Consider the following 17,343-nt stretch of genomic DNA (forward strand, 5'->3'; position numbering starts at 1 on the left):
AAAATAAAGGGCCTGATGTTAAACAATGAATGGCTTAAAATAATATTTTTGAGCACCAGACTAAGCAGTTGCATTAATTTTCTAAATTCTTAAGAGCTTCAATATTAAAAAGTGATGTTTTTCTGAGTTACAAAAAGTCTGAAATGATATGTGGCCACATCAGCAAACTGCAATAATTAACTCTGATTATTTTATAACATTTTCAGTCTGCTAAGTCCCTTAAGTGGTGTCAAATCCAATTGTGTTCTTATGGTGCACAGAGCAACACTGCCCTGAAATCTTAGCAAATCGATGGTTATTAACTACAGCAGTTAAATGGCAGTATTCTTACTAACCTGCAGCGAAAAGTTCTTCCAGGACCATCAGCACATACACCTCCGTTGTAACACAGAACTGAGCTCAGCGTAGGTTCACTGCAGACATCAATATCAACTTCACAGAACTTGCCAGTGTATCCACTCAGGCAAATACAAACAAATGCATTAACCAAATCTTGACAAGAACCTCCATTAATGCAGGGAACAGATTCACATTCCTGAGGAGAGAAACAACAATGCAGTGACTACACAGCTTTAAAGCACATTATTTATTCATTCATGTCTACGGCAAGTGCAAGAAACTGAGTCTGGAGATTAGGAACAGAGTAATAGACTTTTTAATGTCTGATATGCAAGAGGCTCAAATTTTGGTCAATTTTTGTTTATATAGAGATGGTTTGATTACTGCTCATACTCTTGAAACTATGCTTGCTCCTCCTGATTAATCTTGGAGAAATGCAAATATATTTTATATAAGAAATCTTACGGATATAAGTATGTGCTTCCTACTCGTGATTCCTTTTAGAATTTAAAATTTTAAAATATATATTAAAATTTTAAAGAATGCTTTTGAGCTGTATTTCATACAATCATTCCTTCTAAGTTTTTAAGTGCTATCACAGTGAAAAAAGCCACATTAATAAGACAATTCTGGACAGAATAAATAATTTATACTAACCAACGTATATGAGCCCCATTCTATCAAATATTTATTGATAAATGCTAACTTTTTGATTATCAATTAATGCATAACATTGCAAACAAGAACATGTAGAAATGTTTATGTGTTCACATAATAGCGATTCCCTCTGATAAAGTTAATGTGGAAGTCATCAAATTCAAACCAAGAAAACTAGCCACAAATTACTGTTTGTGTAAAATTAGACAAGAGTATAGTTTGTGCGATTTCCAGTGCAAATATGTGTTTTTACCCTTGAGCATATAAACCTACTTTTTGCCTATATCCGATAGAAGTTTTATTTTGCTGCTGCCACCCAAACAGTATAGCTAAACCCAGTATTTTAAAAGGGAATTTATTTTCACAGTACTTAAACTTGAGAAGGTTTGATTTTTTAAGGATATCCAAGGGCACTTAGATTTCCTGCTGTTATTGCAGTTCCTTTGACAGAATGTAAATTCAGATACCCACAGGGAATTGTGAGAAAACAACTTATTTCCCTATAAGTTCTCCAGCTGGGTATATATAGGATGATTTATTAGTGAGCTTTACATAAACTAATTGAATTATACATCCCATAGGAAAGTTGGGGATAGTTTTATAGACTGCCAGGACTTCTGAGTCTAGAAGTAGTCTTTTGCAATGTTAATTGAATTTGGTGTTGGCAAACATAAGTCATCTTTGTTTTGGTTACACAAAGATCACAATTCACAGTTCCAACTTTCTGGCTTTTTTTTCCTATTCCATTAACTTATTTTAGTCTTCTTAATTTGTATTTACTTGTACTGCTCTCTACTTCTACTTTTTTATCTTCGCTCATTAGCAGAATATATTAATAATCTATCAATTAATGGACCGATGATTTAACTAATTATAATTGAAAAGATGTAATTCAAAAAATAGCAAAATCATCATCAAAAGTTACTAAGTATAACTTCAAAGCTCAAACAAATGTTCACAGCCTTGGCTCAGTATGCCATCAGAGTCATATCAAGTTACAAACTTACTGTAAAACCTTTTTGTTTTCTTCTGTGGAATCTATTTTTCTTGTAAAATCTTATAAAACTGCCCACAGTAATTAGTTTTTACAGTAGCACAAAAAGCAAATAGTTTAGTAGATGGGATTACAGTCGAAATCTTCTGGACTTCTGTTTGTTATAATACATTACACACCTTGGCAAGCATGTCAACAATTTCACTTCTGACTTCCTTTGGAAGTCTTTGGTTAATGCCATCTGGTCAGGATGACTCATGTATGCCTTGCTTATGTACCCTGCTCAGTAGTTCCTGAGTACTTGCTTCAAATTCAGTTAGATGATACAAGCGTCAGGTGTGGGAACCTCCCTAGCATCTTCAGTAGTAAGGACCGTTGCAAAGAATTCAATGAGATTCTTCATGCTATGACCTTATGCTGTTTGAGTGCCTACCTTTAACTTTTGCCCCCAAGCAATCTCACCAGTTCCCAGCCTGGCTTCCTGGCTTTGATAAATGTAAAGAGCTTTTTACAAGAATATTCTTTAACAAGGCACATTTCAATTTATTTTTCAGGTTTTTGAATTTTCAACTAACATTTAAACTAATGTCTTATGAACTTCTCTGTTTTCCTCATTTGGACAAGCTTTCTGTTTGTTAAAATACGAGTTAAAACCCCTGCGGCAGCCTTCTTAAGTTTCCCATTAATTCATTCAGGGGTTTTAGACCACTTTGTGTTCTTGAATTGGGAAACACATTTTAGCTGGGCTTTTAACACATTATTTGTTAATAGCCCCTAGGCTGCTTGTAGGTTTCTTGTGGATTTGTTTTTTTCCTCTTAAATCACCTGACAATTACATGCCTCATTTCTACTGAGTCTCCCTTCCTGAAGTTGAATGTCCCTCTGCTATATTAATTTTGCATGCTCTCTCATACTACATTCATATACCCAACTCTGCTGTAGTCACTAATAGACAGCAGCTCTGTCATTAACATGTCTTGAGTCAGATGCTTGTCTTTTCAGAAGCATACTGAGCATTAGTCCCATTCATATTTTAAAAAACTGTCACTCTTCAACAGTGCTCTTTTATACCTGTCAGCATTTCCTAAGCGTCTAGTTTCAAGACTCCCCTATAACAATTTTTATTTTAACTCACTAACCTGATTCCTTAATGATAAAGGTGCAATCCATTCTTGTCCAGGTTCTTCCAATTTCAAAAGGTTTTCCATTTTCAAATGTCTTTCAGTTTCTTCTGTCTACACCATCATATTACTCCTGTACTGGAGCCAAATCTCCATCTGTCTCTTAGGTCTCATGTGGAACTGGCAGCCTTTTAATAATAGCTAGAAGCATGTCTTAGACTTCGGTTTCCTGTTCAGCCTGAATTTGAAGATTCAGTAACACCCCTCCTACACTTTTCTCCATCACTAGTTTTCAACACAGGCCACAGGTCTCAGATCCTTCCCGAAGTAATGTCTCTAGACATACTGATGATTTACATCCAAGGCTTCTAGCTGCCTATGTATCTACTAATTGAACAGTCCTATTTTTTTAACATACTCTAGAACATCCTTGATGCAAGAGCATACTGTGATATAAACTAACACACTTTTCTTATGTAAGAGATCAGATATCTGCCTGTCAGAGAAGGTCCTAAGGCTTCTGTAGTCTATAGAAGCAGAGGGCTTTTATTACCTTGGAAGCAAAGCAACTCTGCAATATTCTTGTAGGTCTCATCCATTTCTCTACTTCTCCATTACTCGTTACTGTTCTAATTTCTATTCTGTATTCCTCTATTACATCTCCATTTAAGACAATCTCCAGTTCAGCCTCTCTTACATTAAGAGAAGAAATCTATTACATTATGTTAGCTTCTTTGAAGAAACTACTTACCTTACTCAACCCCTTTTTACACTAATTAGCAATAGGTAGAAAATAATAGTGTAAAGAAGTCCAACACGTGCACACACTGTAACATCCAGCTTGTGGAGGCTCTCCCTATGTTCACCAACAGTTGTCATAAAGTACATGCTACGCACATACAAAGAGATCTCAGGAGGCAATCCTACTCTCTGGCTTACCTATGGTTAGTTGGTTAAGAACCAGTCATTAGCCAGTGGAGTCTGGACTCGCTAATGAAATGTAGATCTCCCTTTCAAAATCAGCTGAACAGCTCTGTAGATTTCACTCAATATTCACATTTTTGTTGACTGTAAGTATACAGACAACTAGCTTTCACAAAGACACGTCAAGTTAGGCAAGCTGAATCCTACTGTTCTTCCCAACTCCAAATCACACGTAATTAATAGCTGTCAGGTCTCATGTCTTCTGTGCAATCTGGCAAGTCCTAGTGAATAATTGCTTATCTGCTTGGACTGTCAGAATATTGCTCTGTGTCTCCACATGAACATCAGCTGTGGTGTCTCCGTATACAACATTAGTTGTTTTTCCTGATTTCCCTCTTGTTTCTATCTTCTATGAAAGCAGAGAAAAAAGATTACCAAAGCCAGACAAAAGAAAGTAATTCTAGGATGTAGTCCTCACTCCCATCCATCTGTTCTAACTGAACAATCTATTTCTTTTCCCAGATAGTCTGATCACAACCTCCTACCAAATGCAAGCAAGAGCACCTACACACTGCATATCCTACTGTGTAAGGACACAAAACACTTTTTCTTACCGTTTTTAACGGCATGAGACAGCATTATGACCATGCATTTGCTAAGCATGGAAGAAACACAATTGCCAATGACTGTCACTACCACAAAGCAGCCAAAATAAATTAGAAAGGATGTGTATCAATAATATTCTAGTATTAGCAATCTATTTACCTCTGTTGGGAGGTTTTTCTCTTTCTTGCATTAATTCTATACAAGAAAAAAACAATGACAACTGTAATAGAAATTGAAGTTCCTACATCCACACTATGCATTTCATATGCAAAGGTTAGAGGTTGTAAGTTATAAAGTGTTTAGTTTTTTCATAAGGTATTAGACAACCTGAGAAAGTCTTGCAGTGCATTTCCTTCTAAACTATATTTCAAACATATGTAAAGGATGAAAAAATCCAAGAGGAAAAATTGAAAAATACCCTGTTATCTTTAAGGAAATACATACAAAAACACAAACATATGGGCTATTTTAATCAGCTTACTTGCTGATCGTACCTGGCTGCCTCATGCCCACTCATCCACTCTCTCATTCTCCCTCCTAAATGGGACAGGTAGAAAAAATAACATGAAAAATATCATGGGTTGAAGATAATGACAAGGAGGTCACTTAACAATTACTATCATGAGTAAAACTGACTCAGCTTGGAGAAATTATTTAACTTGATTATTTAACTTGCTACCAGTTAGAGTAGGATAGTGAGAAAAAATAAATAAAACCACCTTCCCTCCAAACCCTTCTTCCCAGGCTTAACTTTATTCTGTCTTTCCCCACTCTTCTACCTCTTCCTCCTCCCACCATGAGTAGCATGCAGGGAACAAGGAGGGGGGTATGCTTCCTTCAGGGCACGTCCACCTTCTGTGATGTGGGGTCCTCCAGAGGGCTGCAGTGTGGGCATCTGCTTTAGAGTGGTCCTCTCCATGGGCTTTAGGGTAGTAACTGTTCCACCATGACCCTCTCCATAGGCTGCTCTGCTCTGGCACCTGGAGCACCTCCTCCTGCTCCTTCTCTGATCTTGGTGTTCTCAGGATCATTTCTCAGACTTTTTTTTTTCATTACTCTCTCTGCTGCACTGCTACTTTTACACTGTTTAATTGTATTTCTACAGATGTGTAACCAGCTTGGCTGATGGGCTCATATGTGTCCTGCAGTGGATCCACTGGAGCTGGCTAGAACCATCTGTCATTCATAGGGCAGCCCCTGGCTTCTTTCACAGAGACCACATCTGCAGCCCCCCCCAAAACCAAAACTAAAACCTTGTTACCTACACTCAACATATTGAGTTGCATATACCTTAATACAAAGACATACATCAAGAGAAAAAAATACTGAATTGTATTTACATATTTACTCCTGGTTGTTCTTTTTCAAACAAAGAAACTGGCTGATGTTAATCCAGAGAAAAACAATTTTAGAGCACCATTCGAGCATCATTATCTAGATGTGCACACCCCTACACAGTCAAAAAGCCTTGTTGATCTCTGTAAGACTTGGATAGGCATGAAATATGTCTGAGCAGAATGAATGCAGTATTAGAGCCTTTAAAAATATGACACCTGCAGCATAGTCTAATCTGGGAAGCACAGTGCATGCAAATAGAATGAAGCCATCACTCTGACAGACTTCTCTGTCAAATGTATATGTATATTGTTTCTTCCTGTGAATTTCTAATCTATACATTTTCAAACATCTCAGTATGAAATGTGGTTATCTTTTGAATATGATTTTATGCAGTTGTCTACAGGTCATTTAATGTCTCATTCTCTCAAAATGGAGGAAAGTGTAAATTATGGATGTTGCCAGAGAAAATATTACCCAACAGTATGCTGTATTAGCATTGGGAAGAACTGATGATCATATAGATCTGCAATATCATATCACAATGCACACTCTGCTGAACTGAATTACTTATTTTATTTTTTCTTTCTATAATGGAAGTTGGAAGATAGCATTCCAGCCACACTTACTCCTGGCGTGAGACTGCCATGCATTTTCAACATGAAAGTTATAGACTACACTTCCTTTATGTAATATAGGGCATTTTAGTTGTCTGATACTTTTTAGCTGTATTTAACATGAACGGTCCCTACATGCATAAGTAAGTTTAAAAAAGGTTTGGATAAAATTTTGGGATGTGTTTTTGGCAATTCAGAAGCACAATTTTAAAAGTCAGATAGCCCAAAAGGGAGGCAGACCTCAAGCCAGACTTTCTTGTGAGAACAAATACATTCAAAATGTCCAAATACCATAATCTGATTAAACTCTGTTTGGCACAAAACCTGAAAAAGTCTGAACGAATGTAATACTTTCTCCAAACTGCAGCCAACTTTCTAAGAGCTGTTCATTGTTATGCCAGGTGCCAAGATCTTCTACAATCTTGTTTGCTGACCACCGGAATCTTCACGGCACAGACATGAATATACACTTACCTTCCCCATGATAATGCAACTACATTCTTTCCCTTAACAGGAAGAAACAGGTAGTGCATTTCATACGCCATTGTTTTATATCATGGAATTCTATAATATATGGAACTTGAAATTCTAAATGTAAGTCATGCTGACTTTCAGTATAGAAAATTGCATCTTGGGCTTTAATATTTAACTATACAGTTAAGCTACAGCACATGGGCTTAGCAATGTAAGATAGTTTTATATTACCATACCAAACTGAAAGTATAAATTATTTTCAGAGAATGCTGGCTTAGTTTGCTGTGGCTTTTCAGATTTATTACTCATGGTTTAAAGTTCTTTAGACATTTTCTCAATTTTCTTTTAAATGCAGTTTCATATGAGTAACAATAATGAGCTTTTCAGAATGGATTTGAAACAACTGAATTTGTCATGCATTTTCAATATACTGACACATTCAGAAGTTACATTAAAAAAGTGAGTTTCGAGTGGCATATTACCCTTTCCCCTATAATTAAAATAAGATTTGAAGACTTACATTAATATTTATCTCACATCTTGTGCTGGTCCATCCTGCTTCACAAGAGCATTGATATCCATCAATGAGATCTATACATCTGAAATACAAAACAGTATTATTCAGATGAGGCTATCTAATTCTAGGTTCAGCACTTAAAGTATCATTCTATACATTTTAAATTAGCAGTCTGATGCAAACTTCTGCACTCCATGGAATTTTTCATTAGTTTTCCTAATGGGTTTCAAATGTGCATATTATTGGTGCTAAGGGGTTTTACAAGAATACTGATTCTCATATTAAAAGACCCCTCCCGACTTCAATCTGTTGGATGTAACAGATAAAGATTTGCTTTTAAGTATATTAAAGTCTAATTAATACACATTTACTGAAAACCAGCTTATGCTAATGAACACAAATGAAAGAGGGACTGAGACAATTTTACAGTATATTACATTAGCTTTAACAGGCAACATCTGTCATCTTTAAGTGTGATTGTACTCTTACTTTATGGAAAAAATAATTTAAAAAGTATTTATCACCCTTCTTATGTCATTAAATCTTAAATATTGCTAGTTAAGTACATTATCTTGGAGATAATAATAATTAAATAAAAATAGCCACCTTCCATGAAGACAAGGATCTGGCAAGCATTCATTAACATTTATCTCGCAGTTTGTTCCAATGAAACCTCTCCTACAGTGACATGTATAGGAACTGATGTCATCGATGCAACTTCCATTGTTTAGGCAAGGAGCAGAAATACATTCATCTATATTTGCTTCACATCTATCACCTGTGTAAAAAACAGAACAGTTACAACTAAGCTTTGAATTCTAAACTCAAAGCAACTAATAGTTTATCTATTCATACTGTCAATTCCAGATAAACTGTTTTTATTCACATACATTGTTTAATACATTGTTTTATTCACATTCATTATATTAATCAACAAAGAGTATCACGCTGGAATTAATTACAAGTGCACATGCCAAAAGGAGTGGTATAATGTAATACGTTACTTCAATAACATCTGTAATTGTGGCAAGGCAAGAAGGCTGTGAGGGTCAACTTGCAAGCAGAATAATTAAGTGGAGAAACAAAGTTCAAGAGGAATTTTTTTGTACACAGTTATTAGAAAGATGAATAGCACGTTTCCCATAAGAGAAATGCAGAATTAAAATGATATATGTCTTAGTAGCGATCTAACTGTAATAGTTATTTTCTCTAACTGAAATTAAAATTCAAGGGCTTTTGGTAATTGATGTTAGACATAAAATTATTTGAAATCTTTATGATGATATCCATTATGGAAGATATGGTGGTATGTTTTTCTGCTTGTAGTTTTCCTGCAAATTAGTGCCACACAACTTCCACCTGAACCTCTCGAAGTACTTTATGGAGTACTAATTGACAATCAACACATACCTAGGGATATGTAACCTTGTTTTAGCAAGATCACTATCCTGATTTTTAGGGTGTGTGGGTCAGGTGGGCTGTGAGGGACAGAAGAATGTTTAAGGCAAAAAGTCATCTGCCAGAGCATAAGAGTCCAGAAGCCAGAAGTTAGATCAATTCCTCTGGCTCTCCATTTCACAAAACACCTGTATTTACTTAAGTACCTCAGTCTCATCTCAAAATAGCAACTGCTACTTCATAGGGAATGAAAAGTTCCTATAGCCTTTTCTCATTACTGTGCACCCCAACTACTGGCAGTTTTTTTTAAAGAAAATAATCTATAGCAAGGAAGAAGCAGAGAGGCACTAACCTTTTTGTGGTGTATGCGTGAGTATTTAGCAAAAGATCAAAAACAGGAGTTCAGAGTACATCTGTTAACAGCTACAAATAGTTTCTTTAAGATCACGGGAAATATTTTTGCTTAATGAAGATTAATAGAGTAATGTTCATATTAATATGAATGTTAGCTATTTACAACTATTGTACACATTTGAGGAAACTGCTTTTTTCACAATATACACTCAGCTTCTTAATTAAGGCAAAAGGAATGAAATAACAACCCAGGTTCTGTTTAGAAGTCTGTGGCCACAGCCTCAGCAGCCTTAGAGCACTGCTATCTTGCAGTAGTGGAAAGTACTGAAGAAACTGGACTTGGCAGGTATCCTCAGGAAAATGATCTCTCTGAGAGGGGCTGCTGTGCATTTCTGTGTTTGAGCAGATCTTGATGCAGTGGTACTTGTAATACGCTATGCTATATGTTGGTACAAATTAGAGGGCAATTCTCTGACATGTTCATCCTCCACCACATGCAAGCATTCAGCAAACAGCAGCTCTGGATACTCTTGCTCATTTCCAGCGTCAGATTCTCTGATTCTTATGTGAACTCGCTACATATAAGAACTTAAAACTCTCCAAAAACACGTGTCCTGTGAATACGCTGCCAAAATCTAAATTCAAGAACAGAGAACACTAGTTCATCTATTCTACTATAGAAGATCTAAATATCAGACATTTTTCCCTGTAAGTTGGCATTAGGAAAGACAATTCTTAATCTTCTCTTAACAAGCAATGCTTAGAAAGCATTGGCAGGAAGGATGGTAGTACTACACGATAATATACCTTGACTTTACTTCATTTGCAACTCTAAAATGATTTTTCGTCTTGTATCTGAACGATGACACCATCCCTATAACATCACATTTCTATTCCACATCGCTATAAACAAAGGTCATTTCATAACTACCTATCTTTTCATTTTCCTGATCCCTTCAGAAAAAATGGTGAGTGTTAAAATGTGATAGTCCTGAATTTAAGGGTTTTTTTGGTAAATGAGCAATTCCAATTTTTCCTCTCATAACCAGCTGCATTGTCACTCTATCATGTTCATATTCCCAATCTTTTCAAAGCTGCTGATACGAAATTGTATTAGCTTCCATGGAAAAAAAAAAAGTGTTCTCCTATGAAGTCTTATTGAATTTTAAATATACAAAAAATCAGAGAGCGGACTTATTAATGCAGTGGGTAGTATTTAAGTGTATAGACCACTAATGTTTTTTGCACTACATACTCTTACAAAAACAATAGCAGTTATCTTTGGAAACTCATTTTAATAACAATCACATGTTACTTAGTAGGTCCAAATCTGTATTTCAAGGGTTAAAGTTCTCAGTTCAAATTTACTAATTTGGTTTTGACAATGAGATATGTGAAAGCATTTATCACCACAGACAATAGATTTGGTGTTCTTATGAATTTTAAGGCAGACATTTCTGATCTTAAAAAACAAACAAACAAACCAAAAACAACAAAAAAACGCATCCTAGAACAGTTCTGTTCAATAGCTGTTTATTACTCAAATAATAATTTATTACTCAAAATAGTTCAGTTCATAAATAATCTAAGGTCATTCATTCATACTGCTGGCATTCATTGTTGCTATCTTCTATCCTCTCCTTAGGTGTAACATATTCACTGAAGGAAAATAAACCTGACATCAAATAGTTTTAAAAAAATAATCTTTTGCTAATAAGATATTTCAATATTAGTTCAGAAATATACCAGTAGCAGATTTCCAAATCATCTGACTAAATTTGATTTGCCTATTATCAACCCGTTAGAAAGTTGGTTGAGATAGATAGTTGTAACCTTTCATTTGAAGTTGATACATATTGATAGACTGATTCTGAAAGACAGATCAAGGTGTTAAATGTTCATCATTGATAATACTTCCATATTCAGATATGCTTCCATTACTTCATAATATATTCAAAAAGAAAAAAATTATAGCTCCTTTAGATGATTAACATCTTGAAATTGAATAGATTTTGTTACGTTATTCTGCTCCTGATCTACCTTTATTTATGCTACATTGATCTACTACCACAATGTCATTGAATTAACTTTTGCTTGAACAGCTCAATGAATGCAATGGCAATGTAGTGAAAATCCATTACTTGATTGTGGGAAAAAAAGACCCAGTGCATAATTTAATGTGTTAATAAATGATTAGGAAAATGATGTTTCAAAAGACAAGATGTACTGGGAAAAAACATACTTTACATCTTCCTTTCATTCCTATAACTTGCAGCAATAACCTTAGAGAGTTTTGAAAACAGGAATCACTGCAGTGTTCCTTTTTTTTAACTATTTGCATACTCAGAATTATCAAATTGCAGAGAAATATCCAACGTGTACATTATATGAAGAGATTTTCCTTTCCTATAGCATATTTGAAAGTTCATCCTAGATGTAACTCAATATATTTAATAGTCATAATGAAAGAGAACATGTTAGTACAAGGCCACAAGATAGCAATCAAATCTCCTGCAACTCTTAGAAGTATTCAATAGGTTAATTCCATTATACTGCACCAACAGTTGTTTGGTTGATTATGAAAAAAGGAAAAATTCTCATCAAACTGATAAATTAGAACTAGTCATACATATTATTAATACCAAGAAATGTTTTTCTGTCATACTGTCTCTTGTCTTTTGCAAAGGCTTGCATACCTCCTCTCAGACAATCAAGTCAAATATTCATAATGAATTAATGAAAAAAAACCCTCAGAGTAACTACATAAATTGAAGAAAATAACTATTATTAGTATTCTAGACAAGGTGCTCATGCACAATGAAAAACTTTTAAAATTATTTTCTACACATACACAATTTTGTTGAAACTACAGCTGACATAATTTATCAACCCACTCCGAAACTTCTAGGGGGCAGTGAAATAAAACAGTAGAATTCAGATACTGCTTTGTTAGGGAAGTCAGTCTAAGACATCTCCACTAATGTTAGGTAATTAAAAATTAAGAAGATAGTTTAAGGTGTATATACTCCCTTTATAATGGATAAAGAGAGAAGCAGCCTCAAAGGGTAACCTGTATCATCTGTCTAAGACAGCACTTATCTTGAATTACCTAGACGTGGCAATGATTGCACAATGAAGTTAAATGGAAGAGTTGGACTAGCCGTTTAGTTTTTAGAGGACTAAAATTCAAGGAAATTAAGCTCGCTCCTATTCTCAGCTGTAAACATCATTATGCATGCAGTGCAGCTTGCTCCACATGTTGTACTTTTTTTTTTTTTTTGTGGTGCGTATAGGGGTTTTTGGAATATCAGGATGAGCCCTTACATAATGTTTCATTAAATGAAGCTTTGTTTCTCAGTCTCAGTTCTCTCACACCTTTGAGTCCAGCACGAACTTCACAGTCATCTTCCTTCATTTCTGCCCCAATACACTGTACGGCACCTTTCAGGCTGACCTCTCCTTAAGACAATGCTAGGCTGCAAGTGGTCTTTAGGTGTAACTGAAGTACAAGCACCAAAATTCCTGAAGTATACATGAAGCGATGTTCAGGCAGGGAATATATGAGGCATGGGTTGTTCAAGCTCACTACTTTCAACTTTGTTGTTGATTTAGATTCCTTGGAATTCAACAACATAACCACTGCTTTTTCTTAATGACCCTTTCTACTCTACAGAGAAATAATTCAATTTGAAATGTCTATTAATAGAAAAGAGGAGAAAGATTTTGAAGGGTTGAGTTGGACTGTAAATAAATTTAAAAAAAAAAAGTGCTTTAACGAGTCAAAGTCGCAAAAAAAAAACAAAAATAAAAATCAGGTATAAACCAGTGATTAAGTGCCACCAATGAAAATCTGGTTACCAGACGAAAATGACAAAACGTGTCTATTACTCTCCAATTAATTTTTGCACTGTGGGAAAAAATAAAAAAGAAGCTACAGAACTCTAACTTTGTGCTTAAGTTTTTTTTTTTTTTTTTTTTTTAAATAGGTATCATGAGATGTAATTAAGATTAGAGTCTGCCAAGAAAGAGTAAATCTGATGGAAGGAATAAAAATGCCTTCTACTGCTATCTCTATACTCTGCCCTTACTAGGAAAGCTTTAGCATTATTAATCGGCAAAATGGACTTTATATTCTTCCTAGTGTTAATGTTTCACACATGGAGTACAAGTCCATTTTGTCTTTTCCACCCTGAAAGGAATTTGTGAGATTTGTTGTGAATACAGACTATAATCATTACAGTGATTACTGGTACAACAGGCTTAAAGGTGAAAATGAGTATTTCTCACATAAGAAAGATAATTAAATAAAAATTAAAGAAAGTTATTTTGAAGAATTAGTTCTAACAAAGAGAACAGATTCATAAATAGTAGGAGCTAGTTCAAATGTTCTTGCTAAAGTGCACTCATGGAAAATATATTTGATAGTTTTTATAAAACATAATTTTATATTCACATGCTAAAATTTCTTCTTTGAGTTCAGCACCTATATGCTAACATTGTCTGAACAAATTAGGCCAAATATGTCCCTGGCATTAATCCCTTAGATTCACTAGAGGAACCCCATCTATTCTGAATAGACATTATCATGCAGCCATTTCCAAGAGCAAAATGTACTAAATTTGTGAACTGTCACTTTCTAGACACAGAAAGGTTAGTAATCATTCATAACTGTAACCTACACAGTCTGTCATCCTCTTCCAATGTTGACTGTCATCTAATTTGAAACCTGCCTTCTTTTCAATTCTTGTTGGATGTATGAAAACTTTAGTAAAAGTCTTCTTGCTGTAGTATAAACATCCAAATATTCTGCAAAGTTGGTGTGAGAGACCGACTACAATACCATAGAGCTAACATTTGACTTAAACATTGCCTGCACGTTCTGTTTCTTAGCTATGATTGTGCCAGGTACGTTCAGGCACACTGGGATGGAGCTCTTGGAGCTCTGCTTTACAGACTGTACTACCATGCTATAAACAATGCCTCCACTCACCCAAGAAAAGTGAAAATTACCCCATACATGCCACATTTGGGTGATTTTTGATACTAATGGTAACCTAGGCGCTCCCCAACGTGTCAGTGTGCTGCAGATGGCAAGGAAATGGCATAGATGTCACAACACAAGAGCATGGAGCAGTAACAGTAACACTACAAATGGGAGACAGCCTTTTGTAGTGTCCTCCTACTCCTTCACATTCATCAAGGATCAGACTGTCTTATATCTTAATAAAGAAAACTCAGCAACCTTCTTCCAATGCCTTTTGAATCTTCAACACACTTTACTAACTGGGGATGCCTCTCCCTTTCATGTTTCTTGCAGCTCGCTTGCAGTGCTCCTTATCTACATCCTAATAAAGAGCTTATCACATCTTCCATCAAGACTTTCGGATTTTCAACTGTAAACCCAAGTAAGAAAATACCCTTCTCTGTCTTCACAGATTTTCCCACCAACCTCTCATCCAAACTAGAACCTTTCCCTCTTCTGATCACTGGGTATTTAGTCTCAGCCCTCTGATTAAAAAAAAAAATAAATCATTTTTGCATTCCTTATCCCAGAAAAACATTCCCCCAACATCCTACTGATATTTTACGAACTGTAGTGTACTCAACTGAAAAATCAGACACTAGACTTGATCCCGTAAGCATTTCAGGATAGTAAAGGAGGAAGACTGAAATGACTGTGATCTTCAAAGTACTTTTTTTAAAAACTCTCCTAGCTGCAAAACTTGAGCTCTTCAAGACCATCTGCCTTTCAACAGAACAGGGCTGCAAGCAGACATTGTGAACATAATGGACCATACAATAAACACCACTGACTTACATACAATCCCTGTCAAGGAGAAGCATTCCCTAAGCCTACATCCTGGTACTAACAGCCTTAATGCTTTTCTATGTATTTTTGCATTTTGACTGTAACTTATGACTGATGTGCTCGTTCCCTGAAAATCCAAGTTTTGTAGTCTATGCAAGTTTTTATTTCACTTAAAACCATTCAGCTATTTGGCTTCATTACTTTAAGATGCTTTTTTAGTTCCTTTATACCACATGAACATAAATTTGCAAAGTTTCAATTTCTTAGAGAGTAAAGAACATTTTTATAAAAAATTCCTGTGATCATCTCCAGATTCTCTGTCCTGGTAACTAACCTTGGCATTTTTATAACCTTTTGTACTCAGACGTTGTTGTGCCTGTGTGTTACATTTCTGAGAGTAAAAATATTTTCATTTTTGAAACAACAGTATATATCCTGGTTTGTTTTCTTCATATTAGACATGTAAGAAGACATATAAAAGCACATACGAATACACCCAAAGATTTATGTACTAAATATTAAAATATTTGACTTTTAGGGCTACAAACTGAGGAAGATGCTAACTTATAGACCTCTTCAGTTATTTTTTTTTTATGAGATGATAACGAGATTTGAGTGCTGTTTCAGGAGATCAAAGAATTTAGGTTTTTGCTGTTTCAGGAGATCAAAAATTTAGGTTACTGATTTATAGTGAGTGGCTATGTTTTAGTGCAGAAAAGAGGAAGAAAAACAAAATCTTGTATATGAATAAAGCCATAGATGTACTACTAGGAAAACAAAAACAAATGCATGCTAAAGAACAACTGGCTGCTGAGGACATACCTCAAAACTGAATGGGATAGTAAACTAGCACACTATACTAATTTACATATGATATTGAAAAAGGTGTAAAGAAAAGGTTCTTCACCGAGAGGGTGGCTGTGCCCTGGAACAAGCTCCCCAGTGAACGGGTCATGGCACCAAGCCTTCTGGAGTTCAAAAAGCATTTGGACAATGTGCTCAGACATACAGTTTGATTTTTGGGTGGTCCTGTGTGGAGATGTGTTGATGATCCTTGTGGGCCCCTTCCAATTCTATGATTCTACAGTCGAGAACAACTGTGTTTTGCTTAATTTGCGTTCTTTTTTCCTTTGGTTGTGGATTCCAACACAATACCCCATTTTTTTCTTTCTTATTCACCTGACTTTATCTCAACTCACAAGTTTTGTAGCTTTTGCCCTTCTGATTCTCCTCCCCTCATCCAGTTGCAGATAAGGAAGCGAATGAGTGGCAGTGTGGTGCTTAACTGCCCACCAAGTTTAAACCACAACTAACTGTAAACAATTAGTACTCATCGACAGAAGTTGTGAAAGGACATTATAATATAGTACTTAACATTGGTGGTTATTTACAGCTATCAAAATCTTAATCTGGACTGAGATAGGAAACATATTCAAATATCTTCTCCTTCTTGACCATGATCAAGAATTATCAGTGACCGTTCTTAGCTGACTCTTTACATGAGGAAAAAAAAAGAAGAAAGAAAGTAATAGAGAGCAAAAAATATAACAGCTGAGTTATCTGAGATCAAAAGCAATGTGAAGATAAACAGGTATATGGAAATATATATTCTATAGCATTGCACAATTAAAGCAAGAACAAGCTGGGATGAGTACTAGGTGAAAAATTCAGGTATTTTACCAATTACAGGAAGATGCTGAAGATAGTTTTTAAAACAATATGATCTGACATTGAAGAATCTGTAATTTCTACCAGCTATAATTTTATTCCCACTGCTTTTGAAATAGTTGCTGTAATAAATATATTTTCTGAATACACACGTAAATACAAAGCCACAGTGCAAAATAAATGCTTTAGTCTCCTTAGAAGACATTTTCCAGCAGAAAGTCTTCCATCTCCAATCCAACAAATTAACTTTTGATACCATATACACCAATCATCATATTCTAAAACCACTGCCTAACAAATCTAAGAACGTTTCATCTTAAAATTAGTAGACGACAGCAAAGAACTAATGCTCATTGTGTCACAGGAACATTAATTTTGTGAACAGCACAATGTGTTTTCAACATCATTTTAGTATTGCCTCATCCACCCCATTTTGAGTTAATAAACTCTAACAAACATTTTCTATGTATGCTGCAAGAAAAACTAGCACTGATAAGGCTGCTGAGCCTGATTTTGTTGATGTCATCTTA

The 17,343-nt window shown here is 35.2% G+C and overlaps 1 protein-coding gene across 1 annotated transcript in view; it reads right to left on the bottom strand.

The window, feature by feature from the left end:
- EYS (eyes shut homolog) overlaps positions 1-17,343 on the bottom strand; it is a 728,533-nt gene that overhangs the window by 450,643 nt on the left and 260,547 nt on the right. The window contains exons 16-18 of the mRNA XM_035543068.2: positions 8,191-8,362; positions 7,588-7,666; positions 336-535 (exon numbers count right to left, since the gene is read on the bottom strand). Coding sequence (XP_035398961.2) covers positions 336-535; positions 7,588-7,666; positions 8,191-8,362 — 451 coding nt within the window. The remainder of the gene's footprint in view (positions 1-335; positions 536-7,587; positions 7,667-8,190; positions 8,363-17,343) is intronic.

This window comes from Cygnus atratus, chromosome 3 (genome assembly GCF_013377495.2).
Source record: "Cygnus atratus isolate AKBS03 ecotype Queensland, Australia chromosome 3, CAtr_DNAZoo_HiC_assembly, whole genome shotgun sequence".
NCBI lineage: Eukaryota > Metazoa > Chordata > Aves > Anseriformes > Anatidae > Cygnus > Cygnus atratus.